General features: G+C 41.3%; 1 protein-coding gene across 9 annotated transcripts in view; it reads right to left on the bottom strand.

The window, feature by feature from the left end:
* The window catches only part of pde4ca (phosphodiesterase 4C, cAMP-specific a), a 64,973-nt gene that overhangs the window by 26,467 nt on the left and 16,549 nt on the right, over window positions 1–21,957 (bottom strand). For 2 of the 9 annotated variants that reach the window (XM_033651392.2, XM_078173224.1), the window contains exon 1: window positions 7,335–7,604. The exons of 4 other annotated variants lie outside the window; for them this stretch is intronic. In XM_033651392.2, the coding sequence (XP_033507283.1) occupies window positions 7,335–7,462 (128 nt within the window). In that variant the 5' untranslated portion in view covers window positions 7,463–7,604. Of the gene's footprint in view, window positions 1–7,334; window positions 7,997–20,630; window positions 20,841–21,957 lie in introns of those variants that run through there. 3 more of the 9 variants (XM_033651393.2, XM_078173223.1, XM_033651391.2) reach the window with 3 other exon arrangements.

The raw sequence follows: 21,957 nt of genomic DNA, 5'->3' as shown, positions 1-21,957 counted from the left end.
TATTAATGGTAAAGGTTCCTGAGGTGAGATGAGACCGCAGAGAAACATCAGACATCATGTGGGAAAAGAGAGAGAAATAAATGTGTGATGATGATATGAGTTTAACATGCTGAGCCCTTTTATGCACCCAGTACGTGGCTTTGTCCTGACAGCATAAATCTACTTTGAATTCAGACAATATTTAGAGCTTTTTTTTTGTTGGTTTTTGGGATAAGCTTTGATACAATACCAAGCTTAAAAGCGGAAGCAGAGTTTAAAAGCTAGCTATGCTGGTATTATTGACATTATTAATGGGGTTTCTTAGCATGATTTCAGAGCAGAAGTGCTTGCCATCCAACTGCTGAACAATGCAATTCATACAGAAATCTCCAAATGTCAAAGTTTATGATGCCAAATCACAGCACAGCTTTTTCTATGGCTCTCCTCAAGGGCTTGGTGCCTTAATGTGGTGTTTTGGAGGGGTTTTTTTTTTTTTTTTTTTACCATTTTTATTCATTCTTGAGTGGTAAAAGGAGCTTAGATTTAAGACCAAATCTGTTAAACAAATGTCATCAACCCTGAAAACTGCTGCAACAATGTATGAGACATAAATTTCCATGGGAATGAACATCACATATTTCCATCATAATGTACTAAGCCCCAGTATGCTCTAAACTATTTAACTAGGCATCTAACCACAGTGTTTATTGAATATTTCCAACTAGAAAAACTTGTGAAACATTGCTGAACTGCATCGCAAATTAATCTTCAGGCTCCCTGCTTTCAGGTGATGTACACCACCTCTATTTGACACATACTGCTAACCTGCTGTCTCCCCATAAATATCCCCTGCCACCCCTAAAAAAGACAAAAACGGGTGTAGGGTAGGGAGGGGGGGAGTGGAAGAGGTTAAAAAAAACAAAGCTTTTAAACAGGCAACCAAATGTACACATCACATTTTCTCGAACTGTGGGTCGTTTCACTTAATTTGTCTTTCTCACATACACATTACATGACAAAAAGTTTCAGACTGTGAGCTACAGGGTCTGACCAATGAGGTGCAGAGGCATTCAAAACTTCAGGCAAGGAATCTGATTGAAAATCTGGGTGTGACCCCCCCCTAAATGCGCTTCAACTCCCTGAAGACGCTAATAACTTCACTGTAATGGTGTTTGGTTAACTTCAACCTTAACTTCAACTTCAACTTTATTTTGTCCTCGGAGGGCAATTAGTTGTACAGCAAGTAAAAACACACATAAAAAAGCACGAGTGAACACATAAGAATGTAAATGCACAACAATTGGGGGGAAGGTGGGGAGAACGAAATACAGTGAGCTGAAATAACAGTGGGCAATTAAGCTCATTTGCACAGAAAGGGGCCAATTTTGCATTTACCAAATATATATATTTGCTTGGCAGCGCAACTTGAGGAGCACTTTACCCTTTGATGGTGCTTTGAGAATTACATGGTTTCTATTTTGTCTTTTTTGCGCCACAAAAAAAAAAAAAAAGACAAAAACAGGTCTAAGGTAGGAAGAGGGGAGTGGAAGAGGTTAAAAAAACCTATGTGGATTTAAATGTACACACATCACGATTTCTAGAACTGTGGGTCAAGTTTCAACTAATTCGCTCTTCTCACAAAGAGGTTATGCAACAAAAAGTTTAACAGCAATGTGAACATGTAGCAATACTGTCAAAATTCTGATTTATTGATATTATAATATTTAAAACGATTTCAATACTAATTTTCCGTGGTATCAATACACCGGTAACAGCTGGACTTTCTTACTCTGTCTTATTAACTCTGTTAATATTTACTGCAGTCATTCTGTTGTCATGTTATGGCCTGGTTATGTTTATCTTTTAATAAAAATGTTACATTTCATGCTCTTAATGTCAAAAATCAAATCAAAAATGGTATTGAGAACTAATATTTTTTAAGGTTACGTATCAAAGTAATAAATTCTCGTATCATGAGAACATTGTGCACTGTGTAGAAAGAATTAAGGACGTTTTTAAACTGAACGTAAAATGCAGCCGTTGCTTAAAACCAGTCAGATCTTCATGCCTGTATTCAGGTACCACTTCTTTTACAAAAGGATGATGAGCAAACAATATAAGTAAAGCACGCGTTCTGTCTAAATTTGAGATAAACAGTGCAGAATTTCAAAATGCGTCATCCTGCGTCATGCTTGAATACACAGTTAAAGTACCGTGATGCCAAATATTCCTGGATATCACAGGAAAAAGTCTCAACTTGTCATTAGACATGGTCATGGACGCACAAATACACACACACACACACACACACACACACACACATCGGCACATAATTGTGCAATTATTCTGTCATGTTACAAAAAGTAATGCTTGTGCGCTTGTGTCTGGAAAGCTCGTTACTGGACAGTAGAATTGTGGGGTTTTAGCAGAACACTCAGCCCATAATGCCTGTCATACTGCAAACACTCGTTACAAATGATCCAACAACCAAAAATTGTGTTCGAGGGGTTTGTTCCAAGCGTACAAACACACAGGTATGAGCCCGACTCCACATCCCACACAAGTACAGTGTGTGTGTCTGTGTGTGAGGCCTGCAACCCAACACCAGCGGACCTGTGCCTCCTGCTTGTGAGGGAGATAAATGAGGGGCTGTGACGCTCCCTGTGGACCAGACCACCATTAGAAGCCACTGATGATTTAAGAAATGCTTTGGAAACACTTTCAGACGCATTTATTACAATAAAATCCTCTCCTTCGCCAGGACCAGTGAGAGTTATGTTCTGTGGAGGGCACAAGATGACTTAATAATTTCTGCAAATGAGGCGATTCGTATAATGCGACTGAAAGCACAGATTCATTAATCACAGCCACATTGACCTGGCAAATTTAGATAATCACTGACCTCTGGCACACGCGGTGTGTATCCAGCTCAAAGACAAGAGTTTATGTCCACAAACTTATCTACAACAAGAAAAAAATGGAAAGCTGCTTGACAGGGTTTGGCGTCGAAAACATCAGAGTACGTCCAACATTCACACTTGAAGATTTTGATAAATCGAGCGGATGAAGATTTCTCTTTCCCCCTCCTTTCCTCCCAGGTTCAACTGACAAGACGGAGTATTAGGTTTCTAAGAAATGCACTTCTAAAGCTAAACCTCAGTTACCTCACTCACATGCAACCTGCCAAAGCTGTCGTCTTTGTAAGACTCTTAATTCATATTAAATTACTCTGTGCATAAATCACACTCTCTCACTCCCAAACACCCAACAAAGCTCATACTTGTATTTGCTGTCAGTGGTTCATTTAGAAATAATCTTTAAGGATTTTTCCATCCATTCACTGGCTGTCATAGCTGCAAAATGCTCAGTGTCACTGCCACTTCATTTTCGACTTGGCCCTCTGCAGACAGCGTTGAAAGAAATTAGATCAATAGCCTGTGGACAGACGCACAGCAGGCTGTAAATGGTAGGAGAGCAGCATGGCTCAAACTAATGGAGCCATTAAATGCCATTTAATTTTCAATTTGACATCAGAGCACAGCTTCTGTGATCCGTTGTGAGGCAAATAGCTGTACTTTTAATCAAGACTTGTTGACTTGACTCTTGGATGTTTTATTTAAACACACACATGCAAACATATATATATATGAAGTCCTCTTCAAATGCGACAAAGAGTCATACATGTTCTGAGAACAAATCCTGAATTATTTCGGTTTGAAGCTTGGATAATTAGGCAAACTAGACATAGAGATAAGTTACATGTCAAGTACAAAGGCATACAGCTTATATCATTCATGTTTTCCATACCTACATACATAAAAAAATATTTTGTTAGTCCTGGATGCCCAGCCGTTCCAGCGGAAACATCACAGGAAGCAAAAATCTAAGGGTAAAAAATTACCTCTGTTTGAAGTTTCTGTTAGGTGTGAGGTCTGATTGTTTACTCTTGGGTTAAGGCAAAGATGACATTAAAAACAACTTAAGTTTGTGCTGAGATGGCTCAAGGTGAGCTGACAAGAATGTCTATCAGGCCCTCGATACTCTTCAGTACACAGGGAATTGGACAAATACAATTTTTGATTGTGGCGTGATGAGAAAAATCAAAGAATCACCAAAGTTTATACAGGAGGGCATGAATATCAGAACCAACTGCAATGACACTCCATCCCATAGTTGCTAAGACATTTCTCTGAAGGCTCACCACAAATGTCAACCTCATGGTGGTGTCAAAGTGAAAATCAGAGGGTCACCACAGTCATTCAGATTCATCCTCTGAGGTCAATGCATGTCTGTACAAATCAGAAATTTCAGTCTGAACCGAGGTGTTGGACCTACAGACCAACATTGCCATCCCTGGTGCTGCGCTGCTAGCATGACTTAAAACCCAGGTTCTATCATGTTCTGATCTGGCAAATACAGTCAAATTAAATGTGCCTTATGGACTGCTTTCACAGCCTAAATCAACTCCAAGTTCATAAAATTGAAATCAAAGGCTAAATGAAAGCAACGTAACACATCAAAGCCAATAAACTGCTCCTGTCCCAGGAATTCAGAGGGAATCCTCTTATCTGTCATCTTTTAGGAAAAGCAGGTGTTACCTTTACAGCCCAAAGTTGAAAAGAGAAACCGATAACCGCCACTGGGCAAAGTAAACCGCTGCCACTCATGAAGTGGTGTGGTATACACAATATCAAGAGCAAATGTATTCAACATTTCAGTTTGAATGATACCTGTTGCACTCATGAACATGTTAAAACTTGCATACTCTCACCACCTATCCATCTAAGGAAAAAGGGCTACTGTTATCTGGCTGTTTGCGGTTAGATAATTGAGTTTTAAATCACGCACTGAAGGCACGCGAGACCCTTCGGTGTCTGATGTCGAAAGCTGAAGACTTATATCCTTCCTCACCCTGAAAGATGATCTTGTCAGCTTTTCTCATGCCTGCTACATGAGGATGCACTCATGCATGAGTATATTTCACATGTATAGAAAAGGGCTCTGGCTGGCATGTGTGAGTGCCCACATCAGCTCTCTGGATGTCACTGTGCTCTACTTCATGTGGATAGGTAGGTAGATTGCTCAGACAAGGAGGATAAAGAAAAAGAAAGAAAGAAAGAAAGAAAGAAAGAAAGAAAACTGGAGAGGAAGTAGAGCAAGAGAGAGTGAGATACTAAAAAAAGATGCTTCAAAAGCTCCAAAATGTACAAATGAAAACCACCAATCATCGCTGTTAATCCCTTTCAACTCAAAAATCTATCAAGTGTTGACTTCTTATGCCATATCAAATGCTTCCCAAAATGGGCACTGACAAAGCTCATAACGTATGTGTCTCTGCTACGCTTCTTGCTTTTCCTCCAGAGAATAAACAGACTCTAACAAAGTCTGCTCCTCCATCACCAGTGTCCCTGCTACGATCGATGCCTCAACCCAAATAAAGCTCCACCGTCTCAGCCTCCCAGCGTGTGACTCACCTCCTTGGGCACATGAATTGATCTCACTGCTCTTAAAACTGCGATTAAGCGGGCAGAGAATTTCCTAGCTGCTCTTTATATCCACAGGTTGAAGTAATCTGAGCAGCAGTGTGACATTTCCATACTTTTGCATTACCCCTGAAATTTTGGCCGCAGAGGACATTTTTGTTCAAGAGCAGAGGTCAAATCTTGGCATGGGTCTGGAGGGGATTTAAATTAAAAGAACAGCAACCCTGTAAAAAACCCCCACACTCACAACTGTTCTGCATTATATCTGATAAACAACAAGGCTCCTGCCTGAGAAAGAGGACAGAGGACTGTAATGTAAACACGTCTTTATCTCTAGGTCCTCCTTCACAGCCTCCTCGCTGGCACTGAGGATTACGTGCGAACTATCAAAACTTATGGTGGACCTTTCCTGTGAGAATATTTGTGTAAAAGGATGGTGGCATTAAAGCTAAATGTGAAAGGGGCTGAGTGTTACGCAGAGAACAAACAGGGTTTCTCATGGACGCCGTGACTGACTGCAGAGTGACAGAGCTGGGAAAAGGCTGCAAGTTTCTTTTTTTGGGACATAACAGGCCGAGTGGTGGTTACAGCTGCAGCAACAGTCAATTAGTTAATTTAACCACCATGTCAAATCTATGTCTCTGAATTCACTCGTAACTGTTAACACATCTAAATATCCAGTTATATACTGGAATATATTTTAAGTTAGTGACGTAAATCTGCTGGATGTTGGCTAAAATTCTTTAGAAATTTACAACCACCTGCATTTCTCTCTCTGTTTTTAGAGCTGCAATAATTATTTGATTAGTTGTAAATTAATGCTTAATCACCAACTAATTTAATAATTGGAATTTTTTAATCAAAGAATGGTCAAAATTCTCTGATTCCTGCTTCTTAAATGTGAGTATTTTCTGTTTTCTTTACTCCTTTAAGACAGTAAACTAAATCTCTTCGGCTTGTGGACAAAACAAGACATTTGAGGATGTCATCTTGGCCTCTGGGAAACACTCATCATCATTTTTCAACATTTTATACAGAAGTAATTGATTAACTGAGGAAAAAAAATCAATCAGCAATAAAAATAATTGGTAATGGCAGTCCTATCTGTTACACATCTCAAATTACAGCTTGTGACATAATTTTCAAGTCATGGCTGAGTTACATAACAAACTAAGACCACAGTTATTCTGTCTGTAGCCACAACCGTGGCATAAGTGTTAAATGCAGAATAAACTGAATTTAAGTATTAATTAAAAGTTACATGCACTGTTCAAAAGCTATTATTTCCACACAATTCCCTCGTGCCTACTCTTGTTAAGAGGTTTTCAAATTTAAGACATATTTGGTGTCTTTTGCATGACGAGAAAACAAATCACTCCCTGGAGCGGTGCCTAGTCTAACAGAGAAGGGGTCAAGAGGAAATACGATAAAAAAAATATTTTTGGAAATGCAGATATGAACTGAAAACAACTGATAAGAGCAAAAGAATGTTTTTGGTAAATACTGCAGCTGATAAAGACTGTATGCAGGCTGCAGATTACAGATACAGCTATGAAAGATGTTGATATTCTCGAGTAAGTCTGGTGTACTTCAGCATCCTGGCTCAATTTTTCTGTTTCGATTAATACTGATATAAGGAATTGTCGAATATTCCAGGTGCTAAAATGATTACAAAAAAAAAGAAGGGAAAATTAACTTTGCCCTCAGTACCAGCCCCTTTTTGTCAACAGGATCATGCTTCATATACATGTATAAGATTTTACACATGCTGTATGTACGTGTGTGCATGTGTGTGTGAAATGAAAGCAGACACTGAGAAGGAGAGAAAGACAAAAGGACTAAGTGAGAGTAAATGAGATAGCTCTTAATTACCGCCTGCGTTTCTGTATGATGTCAATAGGCCTGTTGACAGCGCACGGCGATCCCCATATGTTCCCACTGCGCACAGTGATACTCCGCTCCACAGAGTAACAGAACCCACAGTTCGTTGGCACACTCATCTTTTCTTTTAGCCTATACTCTCTTTTAACTCGTCCTCACCCTCCTCTTCTCGGCCGCTCCGCTCCTCTCCCTCTCTTGGTTCTCCTCAGCTTGTGGCTGCTCTCATCCCTGTAAACCGCGGCCCTCCTCCTCGTCTGTCTTGCTCTGTCGGGCTGTCCGGCTCTCCACGGCTTCCCAGGAGTTCTCATTACCTCTGGCAGGAGTGGACACCAGCTTTAGGACCGGTGGCTCTCGCGCTGAGCCAGGATGACCAGGGTGATGCAATCCATGCTACTGGTGAAAATCTGCTCTTCATGGGATGATCTGAATAAATGTGGAGTGTTCCTGAGCACCTGAATTCCTCATGTGAGAGCTGCACACTCCCTGCTGCCTGTCTGTCTGCCTCGCAGAAAGAAAGCTTTTCATCACTCTCAGCAGAGCTCCATTAATCGGTCCCCCATGTACATCTTGTCTTTGCTCCGGGTCTAAATGTGGCGCAACACTGCTGCCCTCTTCCCCCTCTCCCTTCCTCTCTCTCTCTCTTGCTCTTCTTCTGTTTCTCTCTCTCTGCTTCCTCCTCTCCCCTCTGGCTGCTCCACCTTTAATCACAGAACAAACAGAGACCTTTCCTTTCCCTGGACAAACTTGCTCTCCTGCTCCAGTCTGTCACAGTAGCCCTGCACTCTATGTGTGTTATTTTTTTGTCCGAGCGCCCTGCAGAATGTGCACAGATCTGTATAAGGTGTGTGTGTGTGTGTGTGTGTGTGTGTGTGTGTGTGTGTGTGTGCGCGAGCGCCCGAGCGTGTGCGTCAGTGAGCAGTGTATAGGCATGTGACTGAGCAAGTGTCGGTGTGTGTTTGTGTGTGTGTGCATCACACACAAGGGGGAACAAGTTTCAGAGTGAGGTCAGAGCTGAGAAAGGGGGCGGGAACAGAGCCAGCATGGTTCCTGCCTTCCCCAAACGTTTTAGCCATTTTAACCCCTTCCTACTCTCACACACTCACACACACTGAATCCTAACACAATCACAGGACAGCGCTCTCTGTCTCTCTTTGAGTACAGTACTATTATCCTTTCCAGATGGAGTGTGTATTCGTGTGTGTGTCATACGTATGTCTTGTCTGTGTTAGGTAAAGAGATTGATGACAGGATGAGTATGATAGGGTATTACAGTAAGTAGCTCTTGGGACACGGCTTGCTGAGAGCGAGAACATGTACAAACAAACACGCACTCATATACACACACACATACCCGTATACAGTATGTACTCACACTAAGGCTTAGGCACGAGCATGCAAGGTCACCCATGGCTGGGGGCAGTGTATTTTTGAAGACCAGAAATGTGAAAAGTAAATATGAAACCTTAGCTGCTCGACCTTCTGTACGCCTCATATGAAAACTTCAACAGGAAATATCTGACAAGAGATCAACAAAATGAGACAGGAGCCATCAATCTACAGCAGGCTGTGTTCCCAGAGACAGATTAGCTTTGGATTTTTAGACCAGAGAAGAAGAGTTTGTAAAATTTCATCAGGACAAGCTGTGCGAGTCAGAGGATCGAGTTACTGGTGTGTGATCGGGAGCGGAGAAGGTTTTCTGACTGCAGCAGGTGCTTTGGTGGTGCCAAGTCTTTCTGGCAGACAGTTTATATCAGTGATGTTGCATTGAGTATTGAATACCAATTTTGACCTATTGACCCTTAGCTAAACCCCTCCCCTGAGCAGTGACTCTCCAATCATAGCAGGGCATCCATACCAAAGCAGACCTATTAAGCTTTGGATCTCTCCACACTCAGACCAGTCGCTAGAAGAAAATGTCATTGTACGTCTCTGCAAACCACAATCATGTTGCATTTGCATGTTTATACATATTATATCAATGTTTCTAAAGTGAGGTAATACATGAGCTGACTTTTTCATTGGGAGGTGGAGACGATGGTGGATGGCGTGACGCCTAGGCGAGACGCCTGCCAAGCTGCAGACCACTGCAGACTTCTGCTTGACACCAACAAACAACAAAACCAGTTGTGTTTTAGCAAGTCACTGCTGTTTAACAAGCAGCGTGTTCGACATGAAACATGGGTGTTTTTTAGCAACCTGTTGCTGTTTTTCCCCTGGGGACAGTGCCACAAATAGTAGTTGATTTCTTACAGAGACATTGCTGCATTTCCTGCTGGTATAGTACAACAAAAAGTGGTTGTTTTTTACCATGCTATGGCTGTGTATTCCAAGACACCATTGGGTTTTGTAGGTGGGATTGTGCTTCCTAAACCGGGTACTCTAAGCCAAAACAATCTAATCTCTCCCTCAGGTTCAATGTTAATGTATTTTCCTACTTGCTTGCTTTGACAAATTAGAAATCTGCTTGCACAAAGTCAATTTTAACTTGCCCCTATACACATTTTTACAGTCATTAGTGGTTATTAAATAACAACAAGGACCAAAGACTGGCTCTTGTTATGACACTCCATTTATGGCGACGTTTTATGGGAAACTTTACACGTCTTTGAAAAACAACCCTGTTTTATCTTGTGGCAAACTACACAACAGTGCCTGATCAGTACTGTGCATGTCCAGATCTCAGCAGAAATGAGAAGGAAACAAGATGGCTCACTCCTACTTCCATCATCATCTCCAGGAGTGTACAACGGGCTTTGATGTACGATTTCTGTCATTTGGTGGATGTGTCAGAGGTGTTAACCAATCAGCAGGGAAATTTAAATAAACACAGCTGTGTTGAAAAGCAGTACGCTTGCCTACACAATAGAGTGTTCAACGCATCCCCATTTCCTTTGAAATAAAAGTTTTGCAACATTTTGTTTGTGCGTATAGCCAGGCTGATCTCCACACTTTGTTGTAGCGCTGTGCGTGAAAAAGCACGACCTCTGAGATAGCAACCTACACGCTAAAACGTCTTTTAACAAGTTCCCTCCTGGCACTAACTTGCAAGGGCACCGTCGCTGCATCCCGGGCTTAGTGCCGCCTCAAACAATTGTTACTGGCTTAAAGAAAAACAAACAACCCAGAGTTATGATGGATGCAGCCAGACCTTTAACCAGTGCTGACACAGCAGCCGATAAGTTAAGACATCCTCTGACTGAAATGAAGAACCCATATTTTAAAGCATAAAATCTGCCACCATTATAAACCGTTTTATGTGCCTTACGAGGACACAAGGCTTGGCAGGCGTGGCAGGGGCCTAACATATAGTTAAATGCTATCCAGCTAACTCCTACACATGAAAAACTCCATACATGGACGTGCACCTCAAGCTACATTCTGCAGTGCGACATGGTTCAATTACACCGGTGAAATCGATCAATAGCATTACCTCATCACTATGGAATCCACAAATGTTAGATAACAGGTAAGAATGGGGAAGAAAAAGCAAGAAGATGTGAGCGGTAAGCAGAGGCTCAATAGGTATCTTTAACACGAACCAGGCTACATTGTAGAGGCCAGAGGGTTTAAAATGCATCGCAGGATGACTGATACATTACATTCACAGACAGCTTGTTACTGCTTTCTCTCTTAAAGTATTTAATATAATCCTCTAATATAATACAAAAGTACTGTGTGTGCTGAAGTCATAAAAAAAAAACTGCCATTTAAGGAAATCTAAGGAGGTGCACACACAACAAGGGCCAAACATAACCACAAACTGAACAGACCTACAATACGGCTGTATATTATTATATGGCTTTCTGGAGCCTGAATTCAGCAGCAACAGTTTATAAATCCATTCACACAGCTACGATGAATTAAATGGTGGATTTTTGGGTTAGCGGATTGACTGTGCAGGAACAGAATTAGGATCAGGCCCCTCAGGCTTTGACAAAAAAACTCTACAAGTAAAACCCTGATGTACTGAATACTTTTACTATGGAGTCTCTTATTTTGTTTAGTTTCACGGCCCTGTGTTCATACTTGGAACCTGGGAGTGAGAACATTGGAGCTGTAAAAATGAATAATTTGTCCCCAGCGACATGAACAATGTCAAACACTTTAAGAGGGTGGGAATATTCACAAAACATCAGGGAACATCTTCATCACCAACAGAGCCGGTTGGTGAATCAAGCTTTTGCCAAAACCAGTTGGAAGAACGGCAAAACAGGTCTTTTTCTCTGACAAACTCTGTATTCTTGTTCTTGTTTAATTGTTGTTATTGACTCTTATTTCTGCTTCAACTTCACTTGCTGTGTTTGCTCTGCTAGGGAGCGGGAGCTGACATTACTTCTCTGCAAGCTGCGACCTGCAATTTGTGTCATCAACTACAACACAGTCCCTGATTGGCTCCTCAAGTTGTCAACCATGGATTGGATTTTAATCTCTGGAGAGTGTTTGGGGCGGCAGCAGGGCCAGACTGATACAGAGGACAAAACAGAACGTTGAGCTCACGTCATCAGGACATACCGAGTCTTACCGGGTCAGCCTATCAAATGTCCAAGTGCTCATGAATCCCAAACTTTTCCCACTTGCCCACTCACTGTTATCGCAGGGTACTGCTCACACTGTCCACAATGAGATGAGATTGAATCTGATTCAAGTCCAGACAGCCTTGCAGGAACACTCACTGGTAACCTGGTCACTTTACGAGGTAGCACTGTCCTCCTACAAATCAAATAAACTAAACTAAACTAAACTGAACGAGACCAAATGAATCGTTCTTTCACAGTGGGACGCTTGACATTGTAGTGCAGCAACAGCACTGAATGAACGAGTGAGGACCAATTCTCAACTCAAGCGGAGACCTCTGTAAGCTGAGGCCAACGGTGCATTCACATGCTCCACAGATAATCTTTTTTTTTTTCCCAACTGTGTGTTCATGAGCTTTAAGTTGAAATGTGGAAACAACATGGAAGCTACATAGAAAATGTGTTGTATCTTATTGCTCAGAGCGTTTAAACATGTTGATAACAACCAGCAGAGGAAACGGATCAGGTGAGAAATATGATCAGGAACTCATTTTTCAGATTTCTCCAACACAACGTGAGACTGAGATGCCTGCTTTCTGACACTCAAAGAACGACAGGTTGTTGGTCAGTGACATTTCATCATATTAAGCTTACGTAGCCTACCTATATACACATATGATGCTGAATCGTTAAAATCAATATTTTATTTTTATCAATGTAACTTACACACGATGCATGATGCATTGAGGAGAGGTTTTGTGGGGCAGGCAGCTCGAGCTGTTGAATGTGCATGTACTATAACAGAGCGACAGGAGAAACTGACACCATATTTTGCAAAACCTCAAAAGGTTTGAAATGTCTGATACGTTTCCATGTATCAACTTGAAGGAACTGATACTGTGAACAGAATCAGTCCATCCATCACTAGTAAATAAAAAATATGCAGCACTTTAGACACGTTTTCATGACAGGAAAATTGTTTTCATGTGCAGTTAGACGAATAAAGTGCTTCAACAACACAAGTCTGATCCTTGTTATCTAAAGTAGATATGCACACACAGTTACTGACACACACACACACACACACACACATTATCTGGCAGTATACCAAAGGATTTCAGTGTGTTCCATGTATCTGCGTCACCGTGGTGGAAGAGAGTGGAAGTATGAAGAAAGACAGACATTAAATGTTTGGTTCTGCTCAGTATCCCCACATCTCGTCTTGAGCAAGTCATGCTCTGAAACGCCAAATGCTGAGGTGATGCGGAGAGGTAATCTCTAAGACTCATAAAACAGCGAGGCATCATAAATTCTGGCTGACCCCTCCGTTGTGGGTTTAATAGTCCATTATTTGCAAAGGGGCCTCATGACATCATGTGTTGGCTACATGGAGGCATGGTGAGCATTCCTGGATAACAAGCTGTTTTGAAGTCAGCGAGGAGCGTTGTGTGTCAGAGTTGTTCCCTTTCAATATTTACTCTGCTCATCAGGGTGAACGAACAGTGAATATTCACCAGAGCTGCCTGCCTTTGTAATCCATAGGGATGTCAAACACTTTGTGTTCCCTCTTAGTCTGACATTCATGTCAGTCAATAGTGTGACAATGACACAATGTTCTCTCTTTGTTTTCTGAGGCATAGTTTTGTTTGTTTAAAGTTACTGACAAATTAAAGAGGATATTAAAGAAAAATAAACAATATTATTGAAATACTAGCGGGCACTGTTCAAGTAGACCATGTGAAAAAGATCAGCTGTTAAAGCTGTAGTTGGTAACGTTTATGAAAATAACTTTTTGTCACATCAACACAAAAGTGCATGAGACAGATGATCGGTGAAAAAAAAAAAGTCCTTTGCCCCTAAAATTGCTTCAGTCTAGCTTCAAAACAACCAGTCAGTCAGTCAGTCAGTCAGCACTGATCAAATATGAATATTTTGTTACTGCATTGCCTTTTCCTCACCTCTACTGTTTTCAGAAACATCTGCTGGGCAGTGACTGGTACGCCGCTTGACTGGCCAGGTCACAGGCATTTTACAGCTAAACAGTACACTTCAATATGTTTCTGAAAACATTTCAGGTGAGAGACAGACATTGCGGTGACAGAATCTTGACTCATATTTGATCTAGGTTGACAGTTTGACCGCAATGTACGGGCAGTGACTGACATGATTGACAGCTGCAATAGATTGGTTGTTACTGTGAGCTGCAGTAACATTCTAGCAACTGCCATTAGAGGCAAGAGGAGAAAGAGGGACATGATTTCTTTCACAGACTATCTGTCTCATCAAATGAAGCTTTAGCGAAAGTTCAGTCAGGAAGACAAAACTTTTAATGCTCACGCTGTAAGTTTCTTTCTCACCCTGCCATTTACTCCTTGCACATATGTTCACTCACTGTCTCTAGGTGTCATTGTCTGGGTAAGTTGATCGAGTCATCAGCTGAATCACAAGCACCCAAAAGCACAGTGACACACCTTCTCTGTCAGCCTATCATCTTACTGCTCCTCAGTACTTTCTCTGCCGTAGTTCTTTCTTGCTGCAGTCGTGCCACCTTCCTATTATCACCCAGTCTTTACAGATTCATCAGCCTCATACGCCTCAGCAGTCAGCAGCTTCAGAGTCAGCAGCCATCACCACTAGTGTCTGGACTCCATGGGGGGATTTATCCTGCTGCCACTCAGATGTCCTTCAATCACAAAATATGTCCAAGCTCCAAAGACATCTGTTAAATCTTATTCAGCATAAATCATCTGTTGCTCTGTACACTCATATTCTGTATTAAATATTATCTTTACTTGATTCTTCTGTCTCTCCTGATGTAGTGAAAGTTTTGGCAAGCATGACAAAAAGTTATTTTCTTACATGTAACCAGCTGTAGCTTTAAATAATTCAACTGGGTCAAGAAAAGGTCACTGATCCAATAAACACTGTGAATAACTGGAGTATGGTACGAATTGAAGGCACAGTGTTCACAATTTCTACCAACACACCAAAAACTGATGAGCAATTCAGAAACGCTGCATTTCTCAAAGCTGCCGATGTCTCACCGTAACATATTAAAAACAGCTGCCATGCTTACATGAGTGTCGCAAACTGTACATGCTTCTTCCAGACCTTATATGATAGAAATGCCATAAAATATATGTTGCATAGTGTCAGTACAAAACATATGTGTGGCCACGTAATAAATATGAACAAATATTTGACTCGCTGCAGTGTCAAACAGGCTGTTCTCATGCACTGTTTGTACGTATATCTGAATAACACTATGTGTCGTCTGAAAAGACATTGAAAAGCCTGAATAAATCAACCTCAGAAAAATATATTCAATGCCAACATGTTATGCTGCTGCATCATATCATCAAATTTAAATATTCTAAATGAACTGTTCATGCATGTACGCATGTTTGCTATCTTTGGAAACTGTGGGATCTCCACTGGAATCTAAAATAACTGTGTTTGTTTAAGTCATGCTCGGCCATACAACGTGAGTTTGCAGAGGGACCATGTGTTTGGTACAGCAGAGGTCAAGAGGTTAAACAAGCAGCTGCAGAAGAATAGGGTGCACAAACACAGACATGCATACGCAGAGCCATATTCACATGAGCAGGGCTGCCCATTTCCATTAGTAGTTTCCTACATCTGTAACAGGACCTCCAGGAAGAATATTTTTCAAAAATGACTGCTTCCTTTAAAAGCAGAAAAAAGACTCCTTCCTCATTTGAACAATAACTTTCTGTACGCAGCAATCATCATGATGCAGCAGACTGCAGCGTCTGTTAGAAAGTACAGGCTTGCAGCGTGGCTCATCTCTTCAAACACACACGGACAACCCTGCAGTTGTTGTGGTTATTTCAAATTAAAGGCGATTGCCAACCAAAACAAATTTCTTCACGGTATAAATGTCAACTAATATTCTGCGTACCTAACAAAGCAGCAGCACCAGGTGTCAGCATGTGGCTGCTGCTTGCAGACTATATTTAACCGAGTCTTGGTGATGTCAAACGTCGTGTTACAGCATGTACTGTAGTAAAGGCTATCAGTGTGTCGCCTCATGATTCATTAGGCTGCCATCTGCTAGCATGACGGAGGAGTTTGGGGCTCGTCTGATTTGGGGATTGGGTGGATGACAGACTTGCAAGCACACATGCAAACGCACACACATAGCCGAAAAAGGACAGGGCATATGCACTTGGGAACTCACCAATGCATGCACATAGAGTACAGGGACATATGGACACACACTCAGGGGCACACATTCAGATGCACTCAGATCTTACGCACACTCAGATGGCAGGTGGCTACTCCTTTAGCACGGGAGAGTTTGTAGGAAAAAGCAAGGACGGTTAAATTCAGCAGCTACGTCATCGTTTCATCTCCAAAAAAATTCAGTTTTTATATAAAATTAATTATTATATAAAATTAAGTTTTATTTTTGCATGGGTACTGAATAGGTTATAGTGCGTGTATATCAGACTAGCTGCACATGCTGTACATCAGTGTATGGAAGATCTTTTAAAAAAAAGAAAAATGAAATTCTCTATTTTGGCATCATGCGACAGTTTGTTACTGATCATTGAGATTGCCAGGAAATAAAAGGCATTCAATGTAACATTAGCTTTTAGGATACATTTATAAAGTACCAAACAAGTTTACTCTGCAAGACACTAATCTAATTCATTGTTGACTATCTTTTACATACAGACTTGGAAAGTCTGCAGCGGAGTGCATGTGGAGATCATTAATATGCTCCTCTGCTTGGAACAGGATGGAAGCCTTGCATACCTCGCTTTCTGGTGGGATCAAGTGAGACATGGTGATTACTAGCTGTAGGAGAAACATTTAAAAAAAATTATGGGGTGTCCTGTAGCTCACCTGGTACAGTGTGTGCCCAGTGTTACGACTGTGTCCTAACAGCAGCAGCACGGGTTGAATTCCAACCCAGGGCACTTGTCATCCCACTCTTCACCTGTACTAATAAATAAAGCCCCTAAAATCATTTAAAAAAAATCTATACATATTTTTATTTATTTACTTATTTATTTATTTATTTATTTATTACTATTATTAGTCTTATGTATGTTTGTAAAAATCTAAGTACAAAAGTGCAAAAAATTAAATTTAATTTAAATTATTTTCAATTATTGGAGGTGAGTTCAGTGTTTACTGGTCACGCTTCATTTTAATACTAATTTAAAGCAATTATATTTATGTTTATATATACTTTTCCTCAAATCAAATGTCTGTAATTAAGAATAATCTGTATAAGTAGTTTGGATGTAATAGTATTTCCTCTATGCTTACTACATTTCTGACATTCATCTCATGTGCTGTGTGTTGTTGCCTCAAGTGGTCGGTGTACAAACCACTCAGGTTAAATGTTACGAACCAGTAAAGCAGCTGGCTGTCCGTTTTCTTTATATAGCCCAGAATCACAGATTTGTCAAAGAGGCCTCCACAGTATCAACAACATACGACACCCTCGGTCCTCAAAGCTGAGAAGAAACACAGGGATAAAGCTCAGGAAGAGCAGAATGAAAAGATGTTTAATAGATATGTAAACTAAAAGTGAAAGTAGTAGAAGTATAATATGCCGAAAAAGACTGAGATTACTTAGTAAAATAAATACAAAAAATAAATTTTTAAATAAAGGAATTAAAGATAACGATGTCAATCTGAAGCTACATTACCTTTAAAAGAAAAAAGGCGACTAACTCTTAATTCTGCCACATCAATATAAACATATATTATTATATATTACCATATCTTTCCACAGCTCCATGAAAATTTAATTAGTGATACACAGCCTCTTTCCATTCGCCTAAAAATAGAATTATAATCTATCAAATCACCACGTTGTTTTTATTCCTCTATCCAGCAACTGCTTGGCCTGCAGAAGGTTGCTGCTCTCTCACAGTCTCTGAGCATAACTTAGTCGGTTTCCCCCTCTAGTGGCTACAATGAAAAATCATCATAACACCCAGCACCAACATCTGAAGCAAATGAGGTGTTTTTTCCTGAAATGTGTTTGTACACCAATAATTAAGTGAAACAACACAGCATATTTTGATTTATGTCGTCGTTCGGCTTGCTACAGATATTACTATTTCTGGTCAGACTTTACTACTTCTTCTGAGACTAATTACTTAAGTAGCATCATATCTGATCTGTTTGAGAGATTGCACTTTCAGGGAAAAGTATAAAAAAATTACATATCCTTTGAAGTATTAATCATTTTACTCTCTCTTAGATAAAGACACCTGTGTCTTCTCACAGAACGACAGTAGAGTTACTAGTTTTGAGTTTCAGCAGTGTTGTACCCGGCTGCTGCTGCTGCTGCTGCTGCTGCCAACCTCAGGAATCGATGAGGCTCTGGAGGCGATTGGGAAAATCAGTCATGCTGAAAATACGGAGTACAGCAGTGACGCACACAACAGCCAGCCCGCCACAGCCACACAGGCTCTATTGACTAATCTGGGTGTGTGTTTGAGGAGGGGGGCTGGCAGCTATATTGGGACCTCTGACATTGACACCGTTGCCCTTTGCTTGAATGGCCTCACTTGACACTTTTTTGTTGTTTTCCTTGATATTCTTTTAGTCACAATCACTTTATGCCTCTCAGAAGTTTCTTTTAATTCTCTTTTCGCCCTGTAACCCCCCTGCGTCTTAGTCTAGCCCTCTTCCTGTCATTATCTCTGCACTAAGAGCAACACTATCTCACCCCCGTCCTCTCTATCACTCCTTCACCAGCCTCTCGTTTGTGCCTTTATCCTCTTTGTCAGAATTATCTCTTTTCCCCACTCGGTCGGGCCGTTGCGTCTGTCTCTCTTGCTCTCGTCTCATCGTTCTCTACTTTAAACAAATGGCATCCTCTCAAACTGTTGCAAGCTGAATGGATGCAGCGCCGACTATCTTCTCACGATACTGCCTAAGAGCTTGTCCCGCTTAATGCAGCGACACTGTGTTGTTTAAACGTACCACACTGCCAGAGAAGCCATAAAAAGCATTGTTGAGAAGGTTACTAGGAGCGTGGGAGTGTGTATGTGTGTGTGGGAGTCAGGGGATGAATAGTGCCCTGGTACTGTTAGTACAAGTGAGGACAAGGGCTGTCTCTATTGTGATGGACACATCTGGATTACAAGAGACTGCTTTGTTTCAGCTGCACAAGTGCAGAGAAGATGATTTATTTACAAAGGAACTACTACCTCAACTGATCTATCTATCTTCTCCATCACCATAGAATAGATACATTATTGTCTTTACTGGCGCTGAAAATAAAAAACAAGTTTTGAGCTTAGCTTTGATGTGAAGCTCCCAACAGTCACTCCACTTTAGTATTTTGGTCTTACAGCCAGGACGCTTGATGTATAAATCAGGTAAAGAGAATAGAGGCTTGTTCTGTTCCCTTCTGTTCCCTTCTGTTCCCTTCTGCTCTTCTGTATCTTTGGCTGTGGTCTAAAATCTCCTGCTTTGATCTTCTCATATGATCCAAACAGGCTCACAGCTGGAGGAGTTCAGATGACACTTGTGAAGCACATGTCTCATGCCCAGAGTTCAGAAAAGTACCACACAGTGCAAAAAAAAAAAAAAATCCCACAACAGCTCTGAAATGTTTCTTTTTGCTTCCAGCGTAAGGAGGAAGAGCGCGATTCTTCCATGTGCAGGGTTTGAAGCTTATTTCCACGATGGATCTCTGATTGTATCTTTGACAAAGCATATGGAGTCATGCTGACCTTCTTGATATTCCTTGTGTGCATATGTGTCTTGCATGTAGTGAGTATCAGTTTAAGACTCTGCAAACTTACATAACAAGTCCTGCAGGAATCTTATGACAGCTGTAGTAGATTTGATGTTTTTCCTGACTTCAGGACGATGATTGCACTGTATCAAGTTACAACTGCAATTAAGTCAATCAGTCTCATCAGACAAGAGACCATGTTACAATGATTTAACTCTGAAGTGAGTTCATTTGACACATTTTCTTTTTTATTGCCTCTCTGTTTTGTTTCCAAGAGGACAAGATAGAAAACAGAGATGAAATCTGCTCCATCTGCTGCACAGTTTTCCACAGTGTGCCGATATTTCTAGTGCTCTTATGAAACTCAAACGTCCTGGACCACATGACAGTCATACTGTGCCTAACACCGACGCCTCGGCTTGGCTCGGGTCCATGCACCCCAAGGAGGGCCATCAGTGGACAGAGTCATCGATCCGCCATGCCACCCCGAGGCCTGCACCACAAACGGCAGTGCCCAGCACACCAACAGCAACACCCACCGGCTTCACCACAGCACACATCATATCATCTAGGAAATGTTTGATTTTTCTGGGTGTTAGGGTTAAACTGGATAAAGGTGCAAACTCATCACTACTGTAGATAGGTATTTTGTTATCACTAAAACAAACCAAACCACTGCTTTAATCTGCCAGACAGTTGCCAAGAGACTAATTTCCATGTCAAAATGTTTTCCATCTTAAGTAACTTTTGATATTTTATGCAATCTAAGTGGTACTCTCAGCCTGTAGCTTGAGACATCACGACTACACAACAGAACAAAATACATAAAACCACCACATAAATTCAAACGCAGTGCAAAACTACTCTAAACAACGAGACAGAGCAGCAGTGTCAAACAATTCCCCACCAACTGATTATATTTCATGTACTACAAAATATAAAAACAGGTACTTGCTTGATACAGAAATCAGCTTTCCAGTACTTCCTGAATTTCTGCAAACACGTCGTGTTAGTCTCAACACACAACCGGATACGTACCCAATGCACGAGTGCCTGCGCGTGGAGAAGTTGCCGTGCATCTTCCTTGAAAAGCGGGAGTCTTTGTTCATCATCTTATCAGAAGGTTCAAAAAGAGTCAGGTAGAGTTCACAGAGGCATCAGAATAGCAGCTCTGGGAGGTGAAGGATAAACAAAGTGGACTTCTGTAGGGCGACCAAAACCTCCATGCTGTCATGAATCAGAAAGAAGAGCAGACCAAATTCCTTTATGTTGTCTGTTGCCTGTGGTCACAAGTTATGGGTCCATCTGACAAGACGCAGCAGGAAAAACAGGTCCAAGGATGACAAATGTAAAACAACACCAATATGCAAAACACAAGAGCCTCATCAGCTGAAGCAAGAATGAAAGTGAGGGTAACAGTACGTCAGGCCTGCTGAGTATTCTCTGTATTTATAAGAAAAAAAGTTATTGGCTGGAAGCGATTCACTTGCAGCTCAGTGAAGAAACAAGGTGCATCAAACTGGAAATTTAATTTACAGGTTAGCTTTTGGTCCCAGGGTTAAGGATATGTCCGTTTGTTTTTGTGGGAAAGGAAGAATCAAAAAGGTTCAGCAAAGCGCATGAGTGTGTGTGAAGAGCCTAAAAAGGCAAAGAGTCTTGGCTGTTAGAGGCCAGTTAGCATATGATCTCACTGACAGCGCAAAACATGGGGCCGAATCAAATCAAGTGAAACTGAGGATGGTGTCAGCTGTCAGTGTTCATCTGGGACTACTTCCTCACTCGTTCTCCTTTCAGCTCACCACAGACGTGCCAAGATAAACGCTTCTGTCGCAGTTTTTCCCCTCCCTGTACTCCTAAATGGGAAATAGAAAGCTTGAATTCTTCCAAATGAAGTGCAAAACAAATTCCTCAACAGTGGTATTTTCTGTCTTTAAAAATCCAACAAACTTGACACAAAGCTGTCCTGTTGCACACAGGGTTGCCTCTGTGATGCTGCACCACCAACAGACTGAGCAAAGTTATTCTTAGTGAGGGGAGGAAAAAAAAAAAAGTAAGCTAGAAAGAGTGTTATAATCCCATCAGATGCTCCCTGGAGTGGGCTGTCCCATGTAGTCCCTGTCAGTTGGCCATAACAGACTTCTGCTCTCTCTTCTCTCCTGAGAGTGGTGGGACCAAACTCAGGCTTAAAACAACAAACAACAACACTATCTCCCCTGAGAGTGAGAGTGAGAGAGATATTGTGGAGGGAGAGAGAAGGGGTGGGGAGCTGGGCGGCTGAAAGAGTGAGGCTGATCCAGCGCAAATTGCATGAAGAGAGAGCACAGAGAATGGCAGCCACCGCATAAAAAAGTGGACCAACAGTGCT

The sequence above is a fragment of the Epinephelus lanceolatus genome, chromosome 12 (genome assembly GCF_041903045.1).
Source record: "Epinephelus lanceolatus isolate andai-2023 chromosome 12, ASM4190304v1, whole genome shotgun sequence".
Classification (NCBI taxonomy): Eukaryota; Metazoa; Chordata; class Actinopteri; order Perciformes; family Serranidae; genus Epinephelus; species Epinephelus lanceolatus.
This window is presented reverse-complemented; position numbering and strand designations above follow the sequence as displayed.